A 19,087-nucleotide genomic window follows, 5' to 3' on the forward strand; every position below is an offset into this window, starting at 1 on the left:
ATTCCTCTGTTTCCTTAGGATGTTTTCTTAACAAAGGTGAGGGATCATATTGAAGAAAGCTTGCTTATTTAAACATCTGGTATGTATAGGCCCAGTGCTAGGTGCCAGGGCTACCAAGATGAAATCTGAAGATTTTCCTACCAAGTTTTTACCAGACAGTCTTTATCATCACATTTACAGTCTAGTAAACACGTGCACATGCAAAATCTGGGTAAAAGCGCTGTTCTCTAACCATAGCATGCCAAATGTCAAGTGACTTGAATGGAGGTAATAAGCACTGATCAACTTGTGCTTACTTTGACACTGGTGCTCTCTTCTGGGACTTTCTGTGGGATATAATCTTCACTCATATGAAATCTCACACTGGAAGGCTTCAACCATCAATCTCTTCAGGGTGATGACAGACTCCAGTAAACGAAAGAGAGGCGACGGTGGTTGAGGCAATGCTGGAGGAGGTGGGTGGGGATCTAGAAGCTGCATACCATCCCTATTCGCTTTGAACTCAACTGCTATTTCACTGCCATGGAAAGAAAGCAATCCTTTGCCAAACTTACAAATTCATCTCAAGGCCCAAGAGTCTTCATACATTGTCTTTGAGAGACTATTGTGTATTGAAGCAGGGCAGAGCAGGATTTCTCTCTACTCTTAAGCTTCTCACAGCACAGAGCTTTAGGTCTCACTAACTTTATTTGGTGTAAAGAAAGGCTCTCTTCTGGCTCCAAATTGCCTTTAATTAATGTTAGCCCCTCTTTTGCTCTATTGAGAGAACTGTTTGGTGATTTCTAAGATCTGCACACACAAATTACTTTTAAAAAAAAAACCCTAATTACTGAGTAGAGATGATATTTCTGGTAAGGAATGACCAATACCACATTTTATTAGGATAATTAACAAAATCAGCTGGTCAAAGTACTGTACAGATATTTTACATTTAATTTCAGAAGAAGAAAGCCAGCTAGATCAAAAAAACTTAAGTTTAAACAAGTGTTTGGGAAGGCCAATGAGAATATGAAACAATGAGGTATATATTGAACAAATACAGAAAGGAAACAGCTCTATTGTAGTAACTGAGCTCACAGTATGTAAATGTTGAACCTCATGTGGGAAAAAAAAATGACTACTAAACAGCATTTTACTATAGTGCAGCCAGTGATGAAATACTGCAGACAAAACTTCATTAAGCAGTTCTGAATCAAGTTTCACTTGTTTATTGAACTTTTAAAAAAAATCAGAATCAAAAGCCTTTTGAAAAAGGCCTTGCATCATTTTCCTGTGTTGGGCCAGTTCGTTCTTAAATTAAGTAGAATCTCAACATCTTGTGGAGCTAGTTTATAAATCCCAAGTTCATTTAATGCTGCTGTGGCAGTAGGTTCTTCTGTAGTCAACTGTAGCACATCCTTCAAAAGGAGGGCGGATCCAACATTTAAATTCAAGACAATACATGCTTCTTTGATACTATTTTTAAGAGAAGGAGAAGCAAACAAAAACAAACTTATTTACATTGTTACAAAGCAATTTGATTTTGAGACAGTACCCACTCCTCACTAGCAGCTTAATGATCTTTTTTAAAAAAATATTATTTTCTCCCCAATTACATGTAAAAACAATTTTTAACATTTTTTTTAAGTTCTGAGTTCCAAATTCTATCCTTCCCTGAAACAGTAAGCAATATAATATAGGTTATACACGTGCAACCATGTAAAACATTTCCATATTAGTAATTTTGTGCAAGAAGACTTAAACAAAAAAATGAAAGTGAAAAATAATATTCTTCAGTCTGTATTTAGAAACTTTTGTATGAATTGCTATTAGGTTTTAGCCCTCTTAAAACTACATAAAAATATTTCTAATCTCTCAAAATGGAATATAGTATGGTTTTTTGTTTTTGTTTTTTGGTGAGGCAGTCAGGGTTAAGTGACTTGCCCAAGGTCCAACAGCTAGTGTCAAGTGTCTGAGGCTGGATTTGAACTCAGGTTCTCCTCACTCCAAGGCCAGAGCTTTATCCACTGCGCCACCTACCTGCCCCTGTATGTTTTTATTTTTAATAGCTCATCTATTCCTGCTGTATATATTTCCCTTCCTATCAGTCAAGATCTCATGCATATATAAAGGTAGTTTTAGGATATGAGGAAGGAGAAAAATTAAGAAGCAGAGAGAAGAAAAACTGAAGTGAAAGTTGGTAGGGCAGTATTGACTAGGCTTTTATTGTACTATCTAGCAGAAGAAGTTCTAAAAAAAAAAAAAGCCTGCCCCACTGTATTTAGATTTGGTTTTTAAAAAGATATTCAATTTAAAAACCAATCCTGAAAGCGCTTACATCAATTCTGCTTCATATAAAAAAGTGTGGCAGAATGATAAAGAACTGAGAAGGCAAGCTGAACCTATACTATGGAGGTCTGAGTCATCCTGAGCAAGGCCCTTAACCTTGAAGTATCCCAGGCAACTCCAAGACTTGACTGGAAAAAAAAAAAAGTTGCTAAACTACGTTAGTAGGAAGGAGTTTCTCTGTACCAATGAATTCTGAAGTCAAGACCTCAGAATATAATGATAACCAAGATTACTATGAGGTTTAAGTAGGTGAGGAGAAAACTTCAGGTCTGGCCTAACCTTCAATATGAAATGTTTTACACTTTGCCATTTTAATTTTACATTTATATGCATTTCACAGAACTGAGCTTGCTTTCCATGTTGTGGGAAGTGCACTCTGAAAATCACTGCAAATGTGTGAGCTATTATGTTTATATTTTATCATATAGCATCATGCAAAATTTAAATATTAAATAAAATGTCAGATAAAAGCCAATATTTGGCTCCTTTTCATTTCTGTTAAGTTCCTTGAAAACAGGGACCAGTCTTGTACTTCTCTAGTGTCACCCATAGTGCTGAACATAATACCAAACACAGTTAAGTACCTAAAGAGCTGCTGTGAAGAAATCATTTTTAAAAATCTTAGAGGAATTACATTAAATGGATTACATTATCATCACACCTACTGAATTTAATTGATAATGCCTATACCTTTTTTCACCATACATGAGAGAGTATACCTCTATCAGCTTTAAATTTTTTTTTTAAAAAGGAATCAACCTAATCCAGCAACCTTGTTATAGAAACACTTGTTGAAATATAACAAATCTGCAATTTGCTTACTGCTTGAAATAGTTTTCTGGTCTCTTGCAATAGTGGGAAAACAATGGGAAAAGATTCCGAGTCATGTCAAACTGAAGCTGAGCTGCTCCTCCTTCATTGAAGTAATTTGCAAGAATTATCTGTGAGAATAAAGAACAATTTATCCCACGTAAGAGATTCTTTCATAGGTATAGCCCAAGGCCAATTAGGCAATCTACTTACTTCTTGATAGATGTATACATCCAGCTTTTCTACAAGCATCTGCCAGAAAATTTTAAATAAGGAGTAACAAAGCTGCTGTTCCAGTTGAAGTAGGTGATCTCTTAAAGAAAGCAACAATGGACAAGCTGAACTTGACAGAGACATTACTGCTTGCTCTGACTGAGAGGGCAAGGACAACCACCTGAAAGAACCAAAACCGCAGTCCATTGCTGAAAAATCTACATAGCAAAAGTCATTTAAATTTTTTTTTAAAAAGCTGTAACAAATTCCAAAATTTACTCAAACTATATGGGCATTACTTGGAATTAAAAAAAAAAACAAAACAAAAATAACTCTTGGTTATCAGTTGAATAAAATTAAAATAGCACAAGTCTTTAAAAAAAAAACACCTTAAGATTTTATGCCGCACTAATACTGGTTATTATGAATCAGCTACTTGGTTAACAGACCAATATTTAAAGTACATGTGCAGTTTCTATACTGATTTCCAAAATGAAACAATAGGAATAGTGACATTTTCATATCTGAAAGAATATTTTAAAGGTTCAAACTGTTTAATAATTGATTTTAAATATAGTAAAATCTCAGTTACTTTGAGGCTAGCCTCCTGGCATCCTCAAGTATTCTTAGTGGTGAGTTAAAAACCCAGAAAAGGATGGTAGAAAAGAGTGTTTATGGCAGAGAAGAAAATTTTTCAGCTGCAACAAAAATAGCTTTAAGGGGACCAAAGATATAAAAAGGCTGTGACTGGTTGGGTCACTGAAAAGAATTAAAGAAACTGTTGGCTTGACTGGTGATGATGTCTATAAATGATCATGCTTTTCAGCTAAAAATCAAGAAGTCTGAAAGAAGCAACAAAATACAGAAAAGGCAAGAAGGAAAAGCTTCTGATTGAGGGAAGATAGTAGAAGGGGCAGCAGTCAGGGAGGCAGGACCTGAAAGAAGGCAAAGGCAACTGACGTTGTGACAAGAGAACAGAGAAAGAAGCATAAGAGAAGCTGAAAGTTCTGACCATCAGCTGCTACAAGCTCCTTAGGGCAGACACCCCAAGTGGTTGGGAGAGGACACAGCAGTTTAATTCATTCAGCCCTATCAGCCCACTGATATGGTTCAACAATTGATCATGACTGAATCATTAAGAAAGTAAGTTATATTGTAAAAACAGGTTAAAATGGCAAGAATATAAACTATATTTTTGAAAGATTTAATTGGAAAATTTTAAATAAATGGGATTAGAATATAAATAAAGAGTTATTAAGCCTCTGCTATCCAGGACAGCTCACTCTCTCTAATGATTCTGGATACTGATTCTAAACAGACTATTACAAAAGACTTAATTCTGATTTAGACTAAAAGAGTAGCTATAAATGAGGATACAGAAAACTCACCTTTCTTTTGTGTACAATTTCGCTGCATCTTTGATATCTCTGAAGACATGGTCTACTTGGCGAGTCAACATGTCAAGTTTCAAGCGCTCCAGGAGGTTAATCATATCATCAAAGACTGAGCTCTCCATAGAGGCTAGTTGCCCTAATTGCAATTTACTGAGAGCCTTACTCTCTCCAAGAACTTCCAAAGCAGCCTGCTGAAGTTGCAGGAAGAACTAAAAGCAAAAAAAGAAAGGTTTATATATTCTAACACAGTGCTATATATATATTTATCTACCACTATTGTAAGGATTTTTTTTTTCCCTAGAAGAATTGTGCAGTGGAAGCTGTATGGGAAGTTACAGAAGGCAACGAAAAATGTCACTGACTTTTACAATGGTATTAGGAGTACAGTTGTTTTTCTTTAAACTGCTCCAATGGAGAACATTTGATAATTGAAATGTCAGATAGTTTATTTTCATCTTATCACCTTATTCTCTTACATGTGACTATAAAAGAAAAGAGTAAAACAGAGTATGACCTTTCTCTGAGTTGCTGAGTTTTCCCTAAGGTAATTCTTTTGGTTTACAAGTCTCTCCTGGGGAAATATACTTTCCGCCTTTCACTGAAGAGGTGGGGGCCTATGAGTGTAAAATGCTGAATCTGTCAACCACAGGTGGGGTATACCTTTGGCTTTGCTTTGTTACAAGGAAAGTCTGGGGTGAGGGATTGGGGAAGAGGTCTACCCAGAAAAGACTGGGATTTTGTAAAAACAAGAGGCACCAATACAACTTTTCTTATTGGTTTCTTTTTACATGCTTCAAAGCCATCAAATATTAAAAGAAAGGTTCAAAAAATTTACAGCACCTTTTGTAGTAGTAAAGATCAAAATAAAGATCCATCAACTGGGAATAGTTAAAAAGCTTGTGGGACGTGAATGTAATGACCCATTACTGCACTGTAACAAATGATGAGTGTGAAGAATTCAGAAAAGCAACAGGAAGACATAAGCAGAGTCAAATTCACAGAACCAGAAAAACAATATATGCAAAGAATACAATGTAAGTGGACAGAAACCCCCCTCCAAAAAAAATTTCTGTAATTATTATAATGAACCAAGCTTGGCCCCAAAAAGAGATGAGAAAACACATGTTCCTCCCTCTTAATGGGTCCAGAATACCGTATACAGTGTCAGATTCAGCTGATGTGTGGTTAAGTTTTGCTGATAGGCCTTCTTTCTGCTTCTTCTTTATTCTTTATTCCAAAGGAAGACTCACTGGGTAGGGGAGTAATATAGTTGGAAATGAAGGTGATAGAAAAATAAGCGGAACCAAAAAAACTCACCTTTTGGAAGTCATAAAATAAAATATATATGAAATTAAGATTTTCTTTAAGCTAAGTAAAATTTGAATAATCCAGAATATATGTATATGGGTGTATAGATACACATACATATACATACATATACATATTTCTAGTCAGGAAGTGTCCATATAATTTTACCATTTTTTTTTCAATTAAAGTTCAGGACAGCACTAAATGGTAAACACACCATCATAAACCTTTTTAAGTGAATCAGGTATTTTGCTGGCCTCAAAGTAATAATAAATTCATTTTTATATAGTACTTGGTAAACTGTAAAGCATTTTCATTACAACTCTGTGAATTAGATAGCAACGTCATAAATGTCACCCTAATAAGCTTCAAATACTTTGGTTTTATGAAAATCTTTGGCTGTAATGGAATAAAACACAAATGATGATAGGACCTGGGTTTTTTAGATGTTTAACAATAAATGTCTCAGGCATCTAAAATACAAATACAGACTAAAAACTTTCATATTCTATTATAGGAATAGAAGGGTGGGTGGGTGGGTGTGTGTATGTGTGTGATGCCTACAAACAAGCAGACACCCAGAATAAGTGGTATAGCATAAGAACATTTTAATAAAAGCTAAAAAAATATTGCAACACATAAGAAAAGGATAAACATAACGTAAGGGCGATATTCCTCAAACCACAGTGGCCATACAGCATTTGAAACATATTTACTGACAAAACCTACACTGGTTTAGGAGATACCCCAAGGATAAACAAAGAATGAGGAGATTTTAAAGGAATATTAAGGAAATTAAACTTAAATATTCACATGAAAGAAGTGTTTTTTAACAAATGATTTTATTTGAGAGGACAACAGTACTAAATATCTAAGTTCTTTTGCACACCCTCTACTCACACTCGGAGGAAAGCCAGAGTGCTGACAAAACAGTTTGGGAAACAGGGATGTAAGGAAATGACTTTGGCTCTCATATAAGAAGTAGTTTGGAATTTCCCAAGATGTATATAAACCCCAATTAGGTCAAGAAGGCTCTTACTTTCCCACCCAGAAGTCAATGAGAGAGAATGAGGGTGAAAGAAACAGGAAGGGGGGCCAAAAGGGATCATGAGATCGCACATTAAGAGCCAGAAAGGACCTAAGAGCCACACAACCCACTCAGATTAGAGATGAAGATGTAGTGCAATCCAGGCTAGTACTGAAAAGAAACAAGAAGACTCAAGTAGAGCTGACTTTGGGAGCAAAAACCCCTACTTTGAAATGATGAGGGAATAAAAAAAGTTAATGGATATCGAGGGAAGCTAAGAAAGAACAAGCCCAGTTTTACTTATATTTCCACCAAAGACCAACATTAACATTTAAAATTTAACTTCGTAAAAGGGAAAAATGTAAAATCCTATACTTAGATTAAAAAAAACCAAAGGCACAAGTATAGAATGGGGGAATATAATGTTAAAATAGTTTTTGGGACTTGCAAACAAGATGAGTCAAGTATGGCATGGAAGCCAAAAATGGTAACAGGACCTTGGGCTACAGTAGTTCAGAAGCAGCAAGGTGTCCAGAAGAAGGGAAGTCCCATTGCAGTCTACCCAGTTTAGGCCACAGCTGACAGATGTGATCATTTCATTTAAAAAAAAAAGATTTTGCACAATAAAAGGCAATTTCCAAAATTAAAAGCAATACAATAGAAAATAATCTTCATGGTAAATACATGTGATAAAAATCTGACATCTATAAGGCCCCTGTAGATTTAGAGAAGTGTGACTAAGATGGTAAGGGGATACAAAACCTAATGCCAAAGTGAGGACTGGTTGAAAGGAAAGGATGGTTAGCCAATATCAGAGAATATTCTTTAGGGGGACATGATAGTTGTCTTTAAGTTTTGAAGAGCTGTTAGGTAAGAAGCCCTCTCCACCTTTTTTAAACATTACTCTAAATTGGTGGTAGTTGCAGAAAAACTTTGGGTTCCTCATACTGCAAGACACTGGCAGTTTCTGATAAAGCCCTGAGTCCATTTTCTGAAGAGCAAGGAAAAACTTCCTATTGACTTGAAACTGTCTAAAACTAGAATACACAGTGAGTCAAGTTAACAAGCACTTATGGATGACATTATGTTTTTTATTATGGCACTATTTGCCAGGCACCGTAGTGGGAATACAACTTTAAACAGAAAGCCAGTCCCTGCCCAAAAGGAGCTTACATTCTAATGAGTAAAGGCAATATATAAAAGGGAGATGAAAAGCTGGAGTGAGAGAGAGAAGTAAAAGGTACCCATAAAGGGACATGACAGAGAATGTCCAGAGAATCAGGAACAGAATCCAGAGAAGAACAAAGATATGACTGGCCTGGACACTTTTCTTAAAATGGAGGCTCAAGAATGAAATGATCAATCAGAGAAAAGGGCGGTAGGAATAGAGTGTACTTTGAGGCTAAGAAGGCTGCTAGGAGACAGTAGAACAAAAGTGCAAAGAGTCTTGGAATGAGATCTTTAAGTGAAGGTTATAAGACCACCTTTCGAACATACACAGTAGAGAGGATTCTTATCAAGTATAGGTCCCTTCCAGTTCTGAATCTATATGAAAAAGATCAATTCTCCAATGGAAAAAATGGTCAAAGGATAGGCTGTTTTTGACAGAGGAAACAAACTGTTAATAATCAGTTGAAAACTTCTTTAAATTATCTAATACCCAAAGAAATGCAAATTTAAAAAAACTTCCAAGTTTTCTGAAAAAGAAGTACTTGAATACACTGTTGGTGGGAATGTACCTGAGTATGTCTTTTGGGAAGCTATCTGGCAATATACAATATGATATACAAGGTGGATCCACCAGCACAAATTGTTGTCATTGTTGTTCTGCATCTTTATTTCATCAGTACAGGACACTGCAGTTACTAGTGTGGAAAGTCCCTGACCAATGAAGACCAACTCTTCTGTAAAGCTGAGAACTTTGGGGAGATGCCGCACTCTTCAGTTGTATTTGTTCCCTCGAGTTTTTTCCCTTCACCTAATTTATGTGATTTCAAAACAACATGAAATGAATGCCAAGGGTTGGAAAAAAAAAAGAAAAGAAAAGAAAAAGAGACTTTTGGACTACTGGAGAACCTTCCTAGGGCTCTGGGAAATTAAGTGGCTGAATCTGATCCCAGAGCTTCCTGACTCCACAGGCAGCCTTATCCCCGACCAGATGCTTCCTTTCATTAATATTTCAGTTGTTTTATTTGTAGTAACAAAAAACTGGAAACCAGCCTATGTTTCAATGCCTCTGTGGAGAATGGTTGAATCAACTGTGGTATATCAACACCATGATATATTACTACATCATAAAAAATGACATATGAAGATTACAAATAAGGAAAAATTTATACAAAGTCATACAAGGCAATGAATACAGCAGAAGAAAAACTGGCTGAATTTCTACAGGATAATTTTATTACTTGGTCTCTCTCTCACAAACACACACACACACACACACACACACACTACAACCCCCCCCAAAAGTAGCAACAAAACTAAGTACACAGATGGAAAAGAAGTTGGAAGGAAATATAGCAAATAAAAATATAATGTATCTTAATTTTATGGCCTTTTTTGGAATTTCGTTCTATATTGTTTGCTAACTATTAACTATTATCAGAAAAAAATTTTTAAATGGAAAGGATAGGTTACTCACAGAAAGATAAGTGACTGTGTTGACCTTAATAATTTATAAACTAAAAAGATCACAAATACTTTATCCTTGCTATTCCTGAGTAACTTTTTAAAGTTATTTAAAAACCACAATAATGTGAAGTGAGCCATTAAGTTAAAAATAACGATCATACAAATCTGTCAAAACAGCTGGTATTAACAAGTTCAAAACATCTACCAAGTTATAGCCAAAGAACTGAAGCACTGACTCCTAGTGATTCTAACATTATTTTAAATATAAAAAATTATTTTAAAGTTAAGGTAATCAAACTCCTGTATATTTCCTTTGGGAATAAAGTGGAAAGAAAAACTCTCCCTAAAGACAATGTTTGTGCCATTAGTTATAAACTGTACTGGCGGAATGGTTGACTCTCTTGTTCTCCAATGATTCAGTTAATTAGATTACCAGGATTACTTATCACATTTGAGGTTTCAAGTTGAGAAAATCCTATACCTTGGTCATATGGTCTCAAAAGTATCATGTTAGTATCCCTCATATATTTAAACTTTTTGAAAGAATGAAATAGTTTAGAATAATATTTAATTAAAATAACTGAATTATTTAATAGAAAAAAAATCCACTTACAACATTGTCGGCCCAGTCTGCTAGTACTGTTGCTATGTAGTTGACGGCATTAAGAATTGCACAGTATCGAAAGGCAAGGGAAGCTCTGGTCTCTTCTTTCATAACCTGAGTTAATCGTATCCTGAAATCATCAACTAAATCTTTCTGTAACTCCAGAAACTGAAGCTTTCTAGAAGCTGTAGGAAGATTCTTATACCTGTCTGCACAGAAAGTCAAGAAGATATTAGAGCTTTGATTTAACTGATGTTCCCAAATTAGGTTTTTTCAGTGTTCTTTTCATGTCATTTGTTTTATAAAAACAAAGGAAAATTATTAAATTGGCTACAACACACCAACCATGGCCCCTTTTTTTGTGAACTGTTTCTGTCAGGAGATAAGCAAGGAAACTTAAGGGAGAGTGATGGGCAGTGCCGGGACCACTGGGACAGGGGTGAAGGACCTAAGAGAGCATCTGGAGAAGAGATGGACAAAGACTGTGGTGACACATAGATACCCTCCATAAATATTATGAAGAACGTTTCTCATTATTATACCAAATAAAATAGAATCACCTCTTCCTCTATTTTTGATAACTTATAGTCAAGAGTATACTAATCAACCAATTACCAGGTATTTACTGGAGAGACTTCTAACACTATGTTTGATGGAATTTCTACTCACTTGCTTTTATCTGGAACAGTACAGCAGTCTTCTCCATATATATATAAATTCCTAAGGTCTCTTCTGAATTATTAAAAAATTTCAGAAATAGAAAACTCGGCCACAACTTGCCAAAATCCAAATTGTGAATCTGATGGCTCTGTATTGCAGTGTGGTCTTCATTTTAACTGAAGCCAGATTTTCCAATTACTTGTAAATACACATTTGAGCAGTCAAATCTCAAAACATAATTACCTGTTATGACCAACAGCAGGGTCATAAAAGTCTCTGCACAATCTGGAACTTTCATTTCATCAACATCAGTGATATCCTTATACTGTGAGACCCAGGCAGCTTCCGATGAAAGCATTGAGTCCATCTTCTGAAGAGCAACTGAAATGCATACAAAGTTAAGTCACTTCAAATGTTTATACTACTCATCTTCAAACTCAAGTTTCTTAGGAAGGATCATGATTTTTAAAAAAATAAAGCAAGAAACAAAAACTTGGAAACTGAACACCCACCATTATCCATTGCCTATATTATATCAGACCTCCTTATTTCAACATTAAAATACTCATTCCTAATAAAAGTGTCCTAAAATAATTATATATTTAATTGACTTAAACGCTATTACTGAAGATTCTTCTGACATTGTAAATACTATAGGTCAAAAAGTCATAGATTTAAAGCTAGGAAAGACATTAGAGACCATGAAATCCAACCCCCTTATTTCACAGGTGAGAAAACTGAGGCAGGCAGAAGTGAAATAACCTGCCCAGGGTCACATAGGTAATTAAGTGTCTGAGGCAAAATCTGAACTCGAGTCTTCCTGACACCAAGTCCATATGCACTACCTACAGTGACTTTTCTTATACCGTTCTCAGAATCACAGAATTTCAGAGTTAAAATAGATTTCAGGGATCGTAACATTTTCTGTACCATGGACCCTTTTGGCAGTCTGGTGAAGACTATGGATCCTTTCTCAAAATAATGATTTTAAATACATAAAATAGGTTTATAAAGAAAATCAATTCTATTAAAATATAATTATCCAAAGAATTTTTTTTTAATTTTATGGAGACCAAGTTAAGAATCCCTGATCTAATTCAATTAACCCGTGCATCTGACAGATGAGGATATTTATCTGCTCCTCAGTAAAAATATAAACTCTGCAATGGTTGGGAAGTAGTAAGATTTCTCAGGAGGAAAAGGAAAAGAAGTAATTCAAATGGTAAACCCCAGACCAAAAATAATTTAGTTCAGTCATGTAGGTCTTACATCAAAGAGCAGAATGTCCTATATCAAGGAAGATTCTAATGGTAAGAGTCCTTTATCATTAGATGGTAGAGTTAAGAGTTGTTCTGAATCAGGTAGGAGAGGGTACTATCCTAGAAAGAGTGACAACTTTTCAGAAGATTTCACCCAGTTGTGTACAAGGACTCAGCATTCCCCATTTCTGTTACTGTAGCTTCTGGGTCAATACAATCACCCATCTTAAATTTCTGCCTCCTCTTTCTCCTTTTGCACTTCAGCCTACATGTTTGTTTTTATCCACCTGGCTCTCACGGCAAGAAGGAAATGGACGAGATGGCACTAAAACTGAGAACTCATGATCTTTCCCTCTAATTCTGCCTCTCTTCCAAACTCTCCTTTTTATATTAAGAATGCCACTGTACTCCTACTCACCTACATTTGTAACCTCAGGCATCTTAAATGCTTCCCTCTCCCTCTCATCTCCCTTCTCTATCTCCAAATAGCTGTCAAATTCTGTCAGTTTTGCCTCCATGGCATCTCTCATACACCTTGCCTTCACTGCACTCCCATGGCTACTATGTTAGTACATATAAGCTACTATCGTCTGTCATCTGCACATCTCCTAATTGGTCTCCCTGCTTCTGATCTCTCTAGGCCAAGGGAAAAGCACAAAAACAGTAAACCATACATGTACACACTGTGTCTCCCCCCCAAGCCTAATAACAATACAGCTTCTTACATTTTCTTTCCATGGTTAACCATCTTTGAAAGCAGGTCTCCTCTGAGAGAATATGCATACAACTAGGAAAGGTGCTGGGATATCCATGAACACTTTGCAGCTCCCTTTCAAACAGAAGTACTTCATCCACCAAGTGACAGAAGAGATTGTCATCATACAAAAGACAAGGAATATCAGCAGCTAATTTCTCAAGAACCAGCATCATAAGAGCACGAGAAAATTCTAGCTAGAAGAAACAGAAGCACATACATGGAAATAACATGTTAGTATTATATAATACACATTGAGCTTTAAAATGGACACTTTGATCATGATTTTCTTACCCTTGCATTCACAGAAGAGCCTACTTTATCTAATATTGGTTGAATTTTCTCATCTAGAAACCTAGCATGGTTTCTAATCCACATAAGTACCTGAGTCAGGTACCATTCAGGCTGAAAAAGAAAACAAAACAAAAATGTGTTATAAAATCATGATTAAAATTAACCCTACAAAACAAGTTTCTTTAATTGTATAACATCATAATTAACCTCATTGAGGCCAATTAAAAATCCTTCAATCTGAAAGAGTAGTATTTCTGTCCTGTATTTTGTACTTATCTAGAATTTGGCATTAAAGTGTTTAAGTATACTTCAAACTAATTCTAATATCTACAGTTTTAAAAAATGGTACTAAAAACTAGTAACATTCTTTAAAAAAAATACTCAGAGTATGAGGAAAAAGAAAATGATTAAGACAGTCTGTAAAATGTGAAAATTTGTTGGCTACTAAAAAAAGATGATTTTTATGCATTTTTCCTTTTAAAGGAGAAATTAAATAATTTCTCAAAATTGCTTAAAGAGAAATTATCAGCGAGTCTGTGTTATAAGTCTTCATCCCTTTAATATCAGAGGTCAATGCCTAAAATCAAAGGCAATTAATTAATTTTTCCACAGAACCCTCTCCAGATTGGAGCTACATTAACTATATACAATGAGGTTTTGATAATAAATAAAAGAACCATTTTGAATTCTGATGGTCTTTTTCCACCAAATTTCACTCTTTCCCCAAGAACCTAGAATATATGTCTCTGAGAATTATTCATGACATTATTTCTGGTTGACGGGGGCAAACAAATTTGGAGCAAAGAGTTGGTGGACAGAATACTGGTTTTGGAAGGGCTGAGCTTGATAAAAAGCTTGACACAAGTCTAAAAACCCCTTTCTATCCCTCCACAACTTCAACTCCACTGACTTGCCCTCGTGTAGACGTCCCTCTGTTCTGCCCTGCTCTATTTCTCTTTTCTCCTCCAAAAAAGAAGTTTCAACCAAAACAAAAGTAAACTGTTTTTTCCTAAAAATCAGTATTATCTCCCATGTTCATTAAATCCTTATTTTCAAATTATAGAAAGGTAAACTATATTTTAACTATTGAACATATAATGCATTGAACAGTATGGTTTTAAATAACATACTCTATGAAAACAAGTGTATGCAAGATTGTTTCCCTTTTCTTCAGGATGAAGAAAGTCTGAGTACATGCAGTGTGAATAGAAGGAATTCCTGAACAAAAAGTTACCCAGTGGGCAATAAATGGAAAGTTCCTCAGTTGACAATAATCTCTACCCCAAAGCCCTTCCCTGTCTTTCATTTTTCTACCCTTTCCTTGCACTGACCTACCTTTTTCAGGCTCAACCTCTACACAAAATCCATTGTTTTGCATTTTCCAGCTCTCTCCTTCCCCACTTTTCCCAAACTTAGAAGAACTCAAACATTAAAATGTATATGGATTCAGTTATAAAAACTGACATAATAAAAACATGCTTGTATTCTTGTTTCGAGAAAGATAGTTGATAGAGAAGGCACAGTAAAAGCACTCAGTTGGAGCTTGTTGCAGTGCATGAAATCATGTTACATCATGTTAATGTGTTAAGGCATGATATAAATGGCCCAACATGCACATCACTAGTCCCACAAATGCATTTTTTTAAGGTAGGCTTGGATTTCTATAGAACAAAACGTAAAGCATGTTAAGTCCAAAGGTTTCTGAATGGAGTCATGTTTTCATTTAAGACAGCTAGAGAATACATACAAATAATATTTGATGCAAACAAAAATCTCATATAAAAGATGAGAACTTCACACCTTGCTTATAACATTAGTTTGTCGATTCCCACTGAAGTGATACCTGAACCTCTTCTGGAGGGGAGTCAGCATAATCTGAATGGGAAGGATGACCAGGGGTGAAGCTGGAAGAGAATATTTTTCTGGAAGTTGTTTTGGTTCGGTCAGTAATTCATCTCTGAGAAGATTAAGTCAAGGTAAAAGTCCCAAAAGTCATACATTTGCAAATCATAAGTTTATAAAAAAAAATGTTCAGCATTGGAACCTAACATGTATATTTTAACCATTTTTACTCAGAGATTCTACTACTACTAGGCTTATATGCCCCCAAGGAGGCCACTGATAAGAAGAAAGTCCCCATATACACCAAAATACTTATAGTAGCACTTTTTGTGATAGAAAAGAACCGACAACAATACAGATGTCCATTGATCAGGGAATGGTTAAACAAACTGTGGTTGTGAATGTAATGACATATTACTGTGTTTTAAGAAACAACAAATATGATGACTACAGAGAAGAAAAAGATCTACATGAACTGATGTAAAATTAATTAAGAGCCCAAAAAACCCAATATATACAATGACTACAATAATATAAATGGAAACCATCACAGAACAATCAAATACGCATAAAGCAAGATTACAAAGAACAAGCATATCTTCAAAGAAGATATGAGAGGATACTTTATCTTACCCCCTTGTAGAAGCAAGAGGTCCACAGGCATAGTATTCTGCACATATTTTCAGGCTTTTTTGTTTTTGTTTTGTTTTGTTTTGTTTTGTTTGTTGAGGCAATTGGGGTTAAGTGACTTGCCCAGGGTCACACGGCTGTTAAGTTTCAAGTGTCTGAGGCCAAATTGGAACTCAGGTCCTCCTGATTCCAAGGCTGGAGCTCTATCTACTACACCACCTAGCTGTCCCTTTCAGGCTTTTTTGAAAGACTGATCAGTTTTCCTAATTTTTTCCCCTTTCTTTTCCTTTCTTTTTTTTAAAATTTTTTTTTTTTATTTGGAATGGCTCTCTGGGAGGGACAGACAGAAATATTGAGGGAAATTTTGGTGATATAAAGATGACATCAACAAAAATGTATTTTATAAAACAAACACAAAAATGTGACATTTATTGAACTTTTAAAAAATTAATACTGAAATAAGTGAAATTATTCAACTATAATATTCATAGCCAACTCAAGCAGTAGCCTAGTATCCTGAAAATACAAAAGATAAAAGAATAATTTCCATTAATTCTGGGTAAATCTTCTATAGAGGATTTATGGTATACTATGATTAAGAGTCACAAAAGCACGAAATATTGAAGGGTTATAATTTTCATCTGTGGATGACCACCATTTGCATGGCAAAGTCAAACCTGTACTACCAGCTTGACCACCATTCTTCCCTCAAACCTTAACAGTCTCATATTCTGAACTCAAAAGTTTTGGGAATAGCAATGTTCTCCAAATGCTCAGATCTGCTTCCAGCCCAGTCCCTGCACCCACCTTTGAGGGGAATAATCATTGTAGAGAAGGTGCTCAGTTTCCTCACCACCAGAAGCAGCAACTGCTGACTCTCTGCCTCCAAAAGGCAGGTAAGCTGGGAACAGTTAGGTGGTGCAGTGGATAGAGCACCAGCCCTGGAGTCAGGAGGACCTGAGTTCAAATCTGACCTCAGACACATAATACTTACTAGCTGTGTGACTCTGGGCAAGTCACTTAACCCCAACTGCCTCACAAAAAAAAAAAAAAAAGGTAGATAAGCAAAAGAGTCCTGGGAATGGTAGCATGCCCCGCCTGGACAATCAGTCCTTCTTTTAATCCAGCCTTCATTGTGGGAAGCAACTCCATGGGGAAGGGACTAGTCATCACCACCAACTGCCACCCACTGGGCAGGCAAACCAGACTAGCTGAAGTAGCAAGATACCCTGAGAGAAAGATACGAGGCAGTCTGTGCCAGATAAGTCAAACCATCACCACCAACTTGACCATCATCTCCTTTCAAACCCTGATGGAGACAGCTCAGGACCCTGAACCTAACAGCCCTGGGAAGAGCAATGCTTCCAGCTGAGAAGAATGATTGATCCTGTATCATTTTCTTATTGATCCTATTTATAATTAATTGCTTTTGTCTTGTAACTGCTTAAGTCATGGTTCTCCATCTCTGAACTTGGTTCAGAATTTATCTGGTCTATAATGTGTTAAGTTTAAAAATCCAGCTCTCCTGTTAATCATTGATCTATTCTTTTTTTTTTTTTTTTTGGACATTGCTCTATTCTTGCCTCAGGGAATTTAACTGACCTTGGGGAATGCTTGTGAATACAAGGGAGCCAGGCCTAATATCTTTATACCACCAAGTTATCCTTCAAGGATATCTGGTTTACCATCTTGCACCTAAACTCTCAGGGGGTCATTGCTAGCCCCCACTACCAAACTTCTAACCAATCATGCTGTTCCCTGTACCTTAACTCTATAAGCAATCATGTTGCCCTCAATCCCATAATGTGATCTACTCTGTTCTGTTTTTTGTTCTGTACTCCCTAAAACCTATATAAGGCAAACTGTCCTTTTGCTTGGGGTTTTTGGCATAAATGGAGGCAAGCCATTGATCCATTTATTGACAGGCAACACGACCCTGCTAATAAATGCTATGTTGCTCAGAGAATTGCCTGTTTATCTTTTTGTTAAATTTCACTTGAAATATAGCCCAATGTCTACAGCCATTACACTGAGAAGCAATTTCCATTGAAACATAGCCTGGCAACTCTTCTTGTAGGTTTAGCTGTGCTAAAGGCATAGTTACTGAAGACTCAGAAGTGGTCACCAAAGTCTTTGGCACTGTCAAATGGTCCCAAATCAGAAACTCATTTGAATTTTTTTCAGAGGAAATGACATTAAAGAAGAGACATTAACATCTGCTTTCCTGCTGCAACCTAAGGACCATGGGGCCTTTCCATCTGATTTACAGATAAAGTCTTCCACATGTCTCCACAATTAGAATATGAGATCCTTGAGAGTAAGACGGGGACTGGCTACTTTTCTATTTGCATCCCCAGTGCTTTGCACAAACTAAAAGCTTAATACATGCTTTTTTCACTGGTTCGTTCATTTACATTATTTATATTAATGCAAAGCATGACTATCAATATTGATAAGGATGATGATAATGACGGTAAGGTCCAACTGTTATAGTGCTTTTCCCAACAAACATTACTCATAAGATAAGTACTACAGACATTATTATTATTCTCATTTTACAGATAAGGAAACTGAGGCTTGAAATTAAATTTTTTCTACACTAGAGACTTCCATTTCCTTTCCTCTCACTTTCTTCTTAGTTCTCTACAGTTTGGCTATCAATCTCATCAGTTGCCCAAAACTGCTCTCCCCAAAGTTGCCAATGATCTCTTAATCGCCAAATCTAATGGCCATTTCTCAATCCTCATTCTTCTTCTTCTTTTTTTTTTTTTTTTTTAAGGCAATTGGGGTTAAGTGACTTGCCCAGAGTCACACAGCTAGTGAATGTTATGTGTCCGAGGCTGGACGTGAAATCAGGTCCTCCTGACTCCAGGGATGGTGCTCTATCCACTGCGCCACCTAGCTGCTCGGAATCCTCATTCTTCTTGACTTCTCTGCAGCATTTGACACTGTTGACAACCCTTTTTTTGATACTCTCTCCTCTCTAGGTTTTTGAGATACTATTCTCTCTTGGTACTCCTCCTATCTATCCGACCACTTCTTCTCAGTCTCCTTTGCTGGATCTTCATCCAGATCAGATCTGCTAGCCGTGGTTGTCCCACAGAGCTCTAACCTTACCCCTCTTTTCTTCTCCCCAGGGATGTCAATGGCTTACATGGATTCAATTATTATCTCTATGCTGATGATTCTCAAATTGCTTATCCAGCAAATCCTGTTGGCCTCCACTCTTGCATCTCCAAATGCCTATTAGACATTTTCAAATTGGATATCCTACAGACATCTTAAACTCATCATGTTCAAAACTGAACTCATTCTCCCCCCCCCAAATCC

General features: G+C 36.2%; 1 protein-coding gene across 3 annotated transcripts in view; it reads right to left on the minus strand.

The window, feature by feature from the left end:
• Positions 1–1,188: 1,188 nt before the first annotated feature.
• The window catches only part of RINT1 (RAD50 interactor 1), a 29,845-nt gene continuing 11,946 nt past the window's right edge, over positions 1,189–19,087 (minus strand). For all 3 annotated transcript variants that reach the window (XM_027838720.1, XM_027838719.1, XM_027838721.1), the window contains exons 6-14: positions 15,086–15,242; positions 13,286–13,396; positions 12,963–13,188; positions 11,222–11,359; positions 10,328–10,527; positions 4,740–4,954; positions 3,352–3,532; positions 3,151–3,269; positions 1,189–1,455 (exon numbers count right to left, since the gene is read on the minus strand). In XM_027838720.1, coding sequence (XP_027694521.1) covers positions 1,263–1,455; positions 3,151–3,269; positions 3,352–3,532; positions 4,740–4,954; positions 10,328–10,527; positions 11,222–11,359; positions 12,963–13,188; positions 13,286–13,396; positions 15,086–15,242 — 1,540 coding nt within the window. In that variant the 3' untranslated portion in view covers positions 1,189–1,262. The remainder of the gene's footprint in view (positions 1,456–3,150; positions 3,270–3,351; positions 3,533–4,739; positions 4,955–10,327; positions 10,528–11,221; positions 11,360–12,962; positions 13,189–13,285; positions 13,397–15,085; positions 15,243–19,087) is intronic.

This window comes from Vombatus ursinus, unplaced genomic scaffold, assembly GCF_900497805.2.
Source record: "Vombatus ursinus unplaced genomic scaffold, bare-nosed wombat genome assembly UNPS02014830.1, whole genome shotgun sequence".
Taxonomy (NCBI): domain Eukaryota; kingdom Metazoa; phylum Chordata; class Mammalia; order Diprotodontia; family Vombatidae; genus Vombatus; species Vombatus ursinus.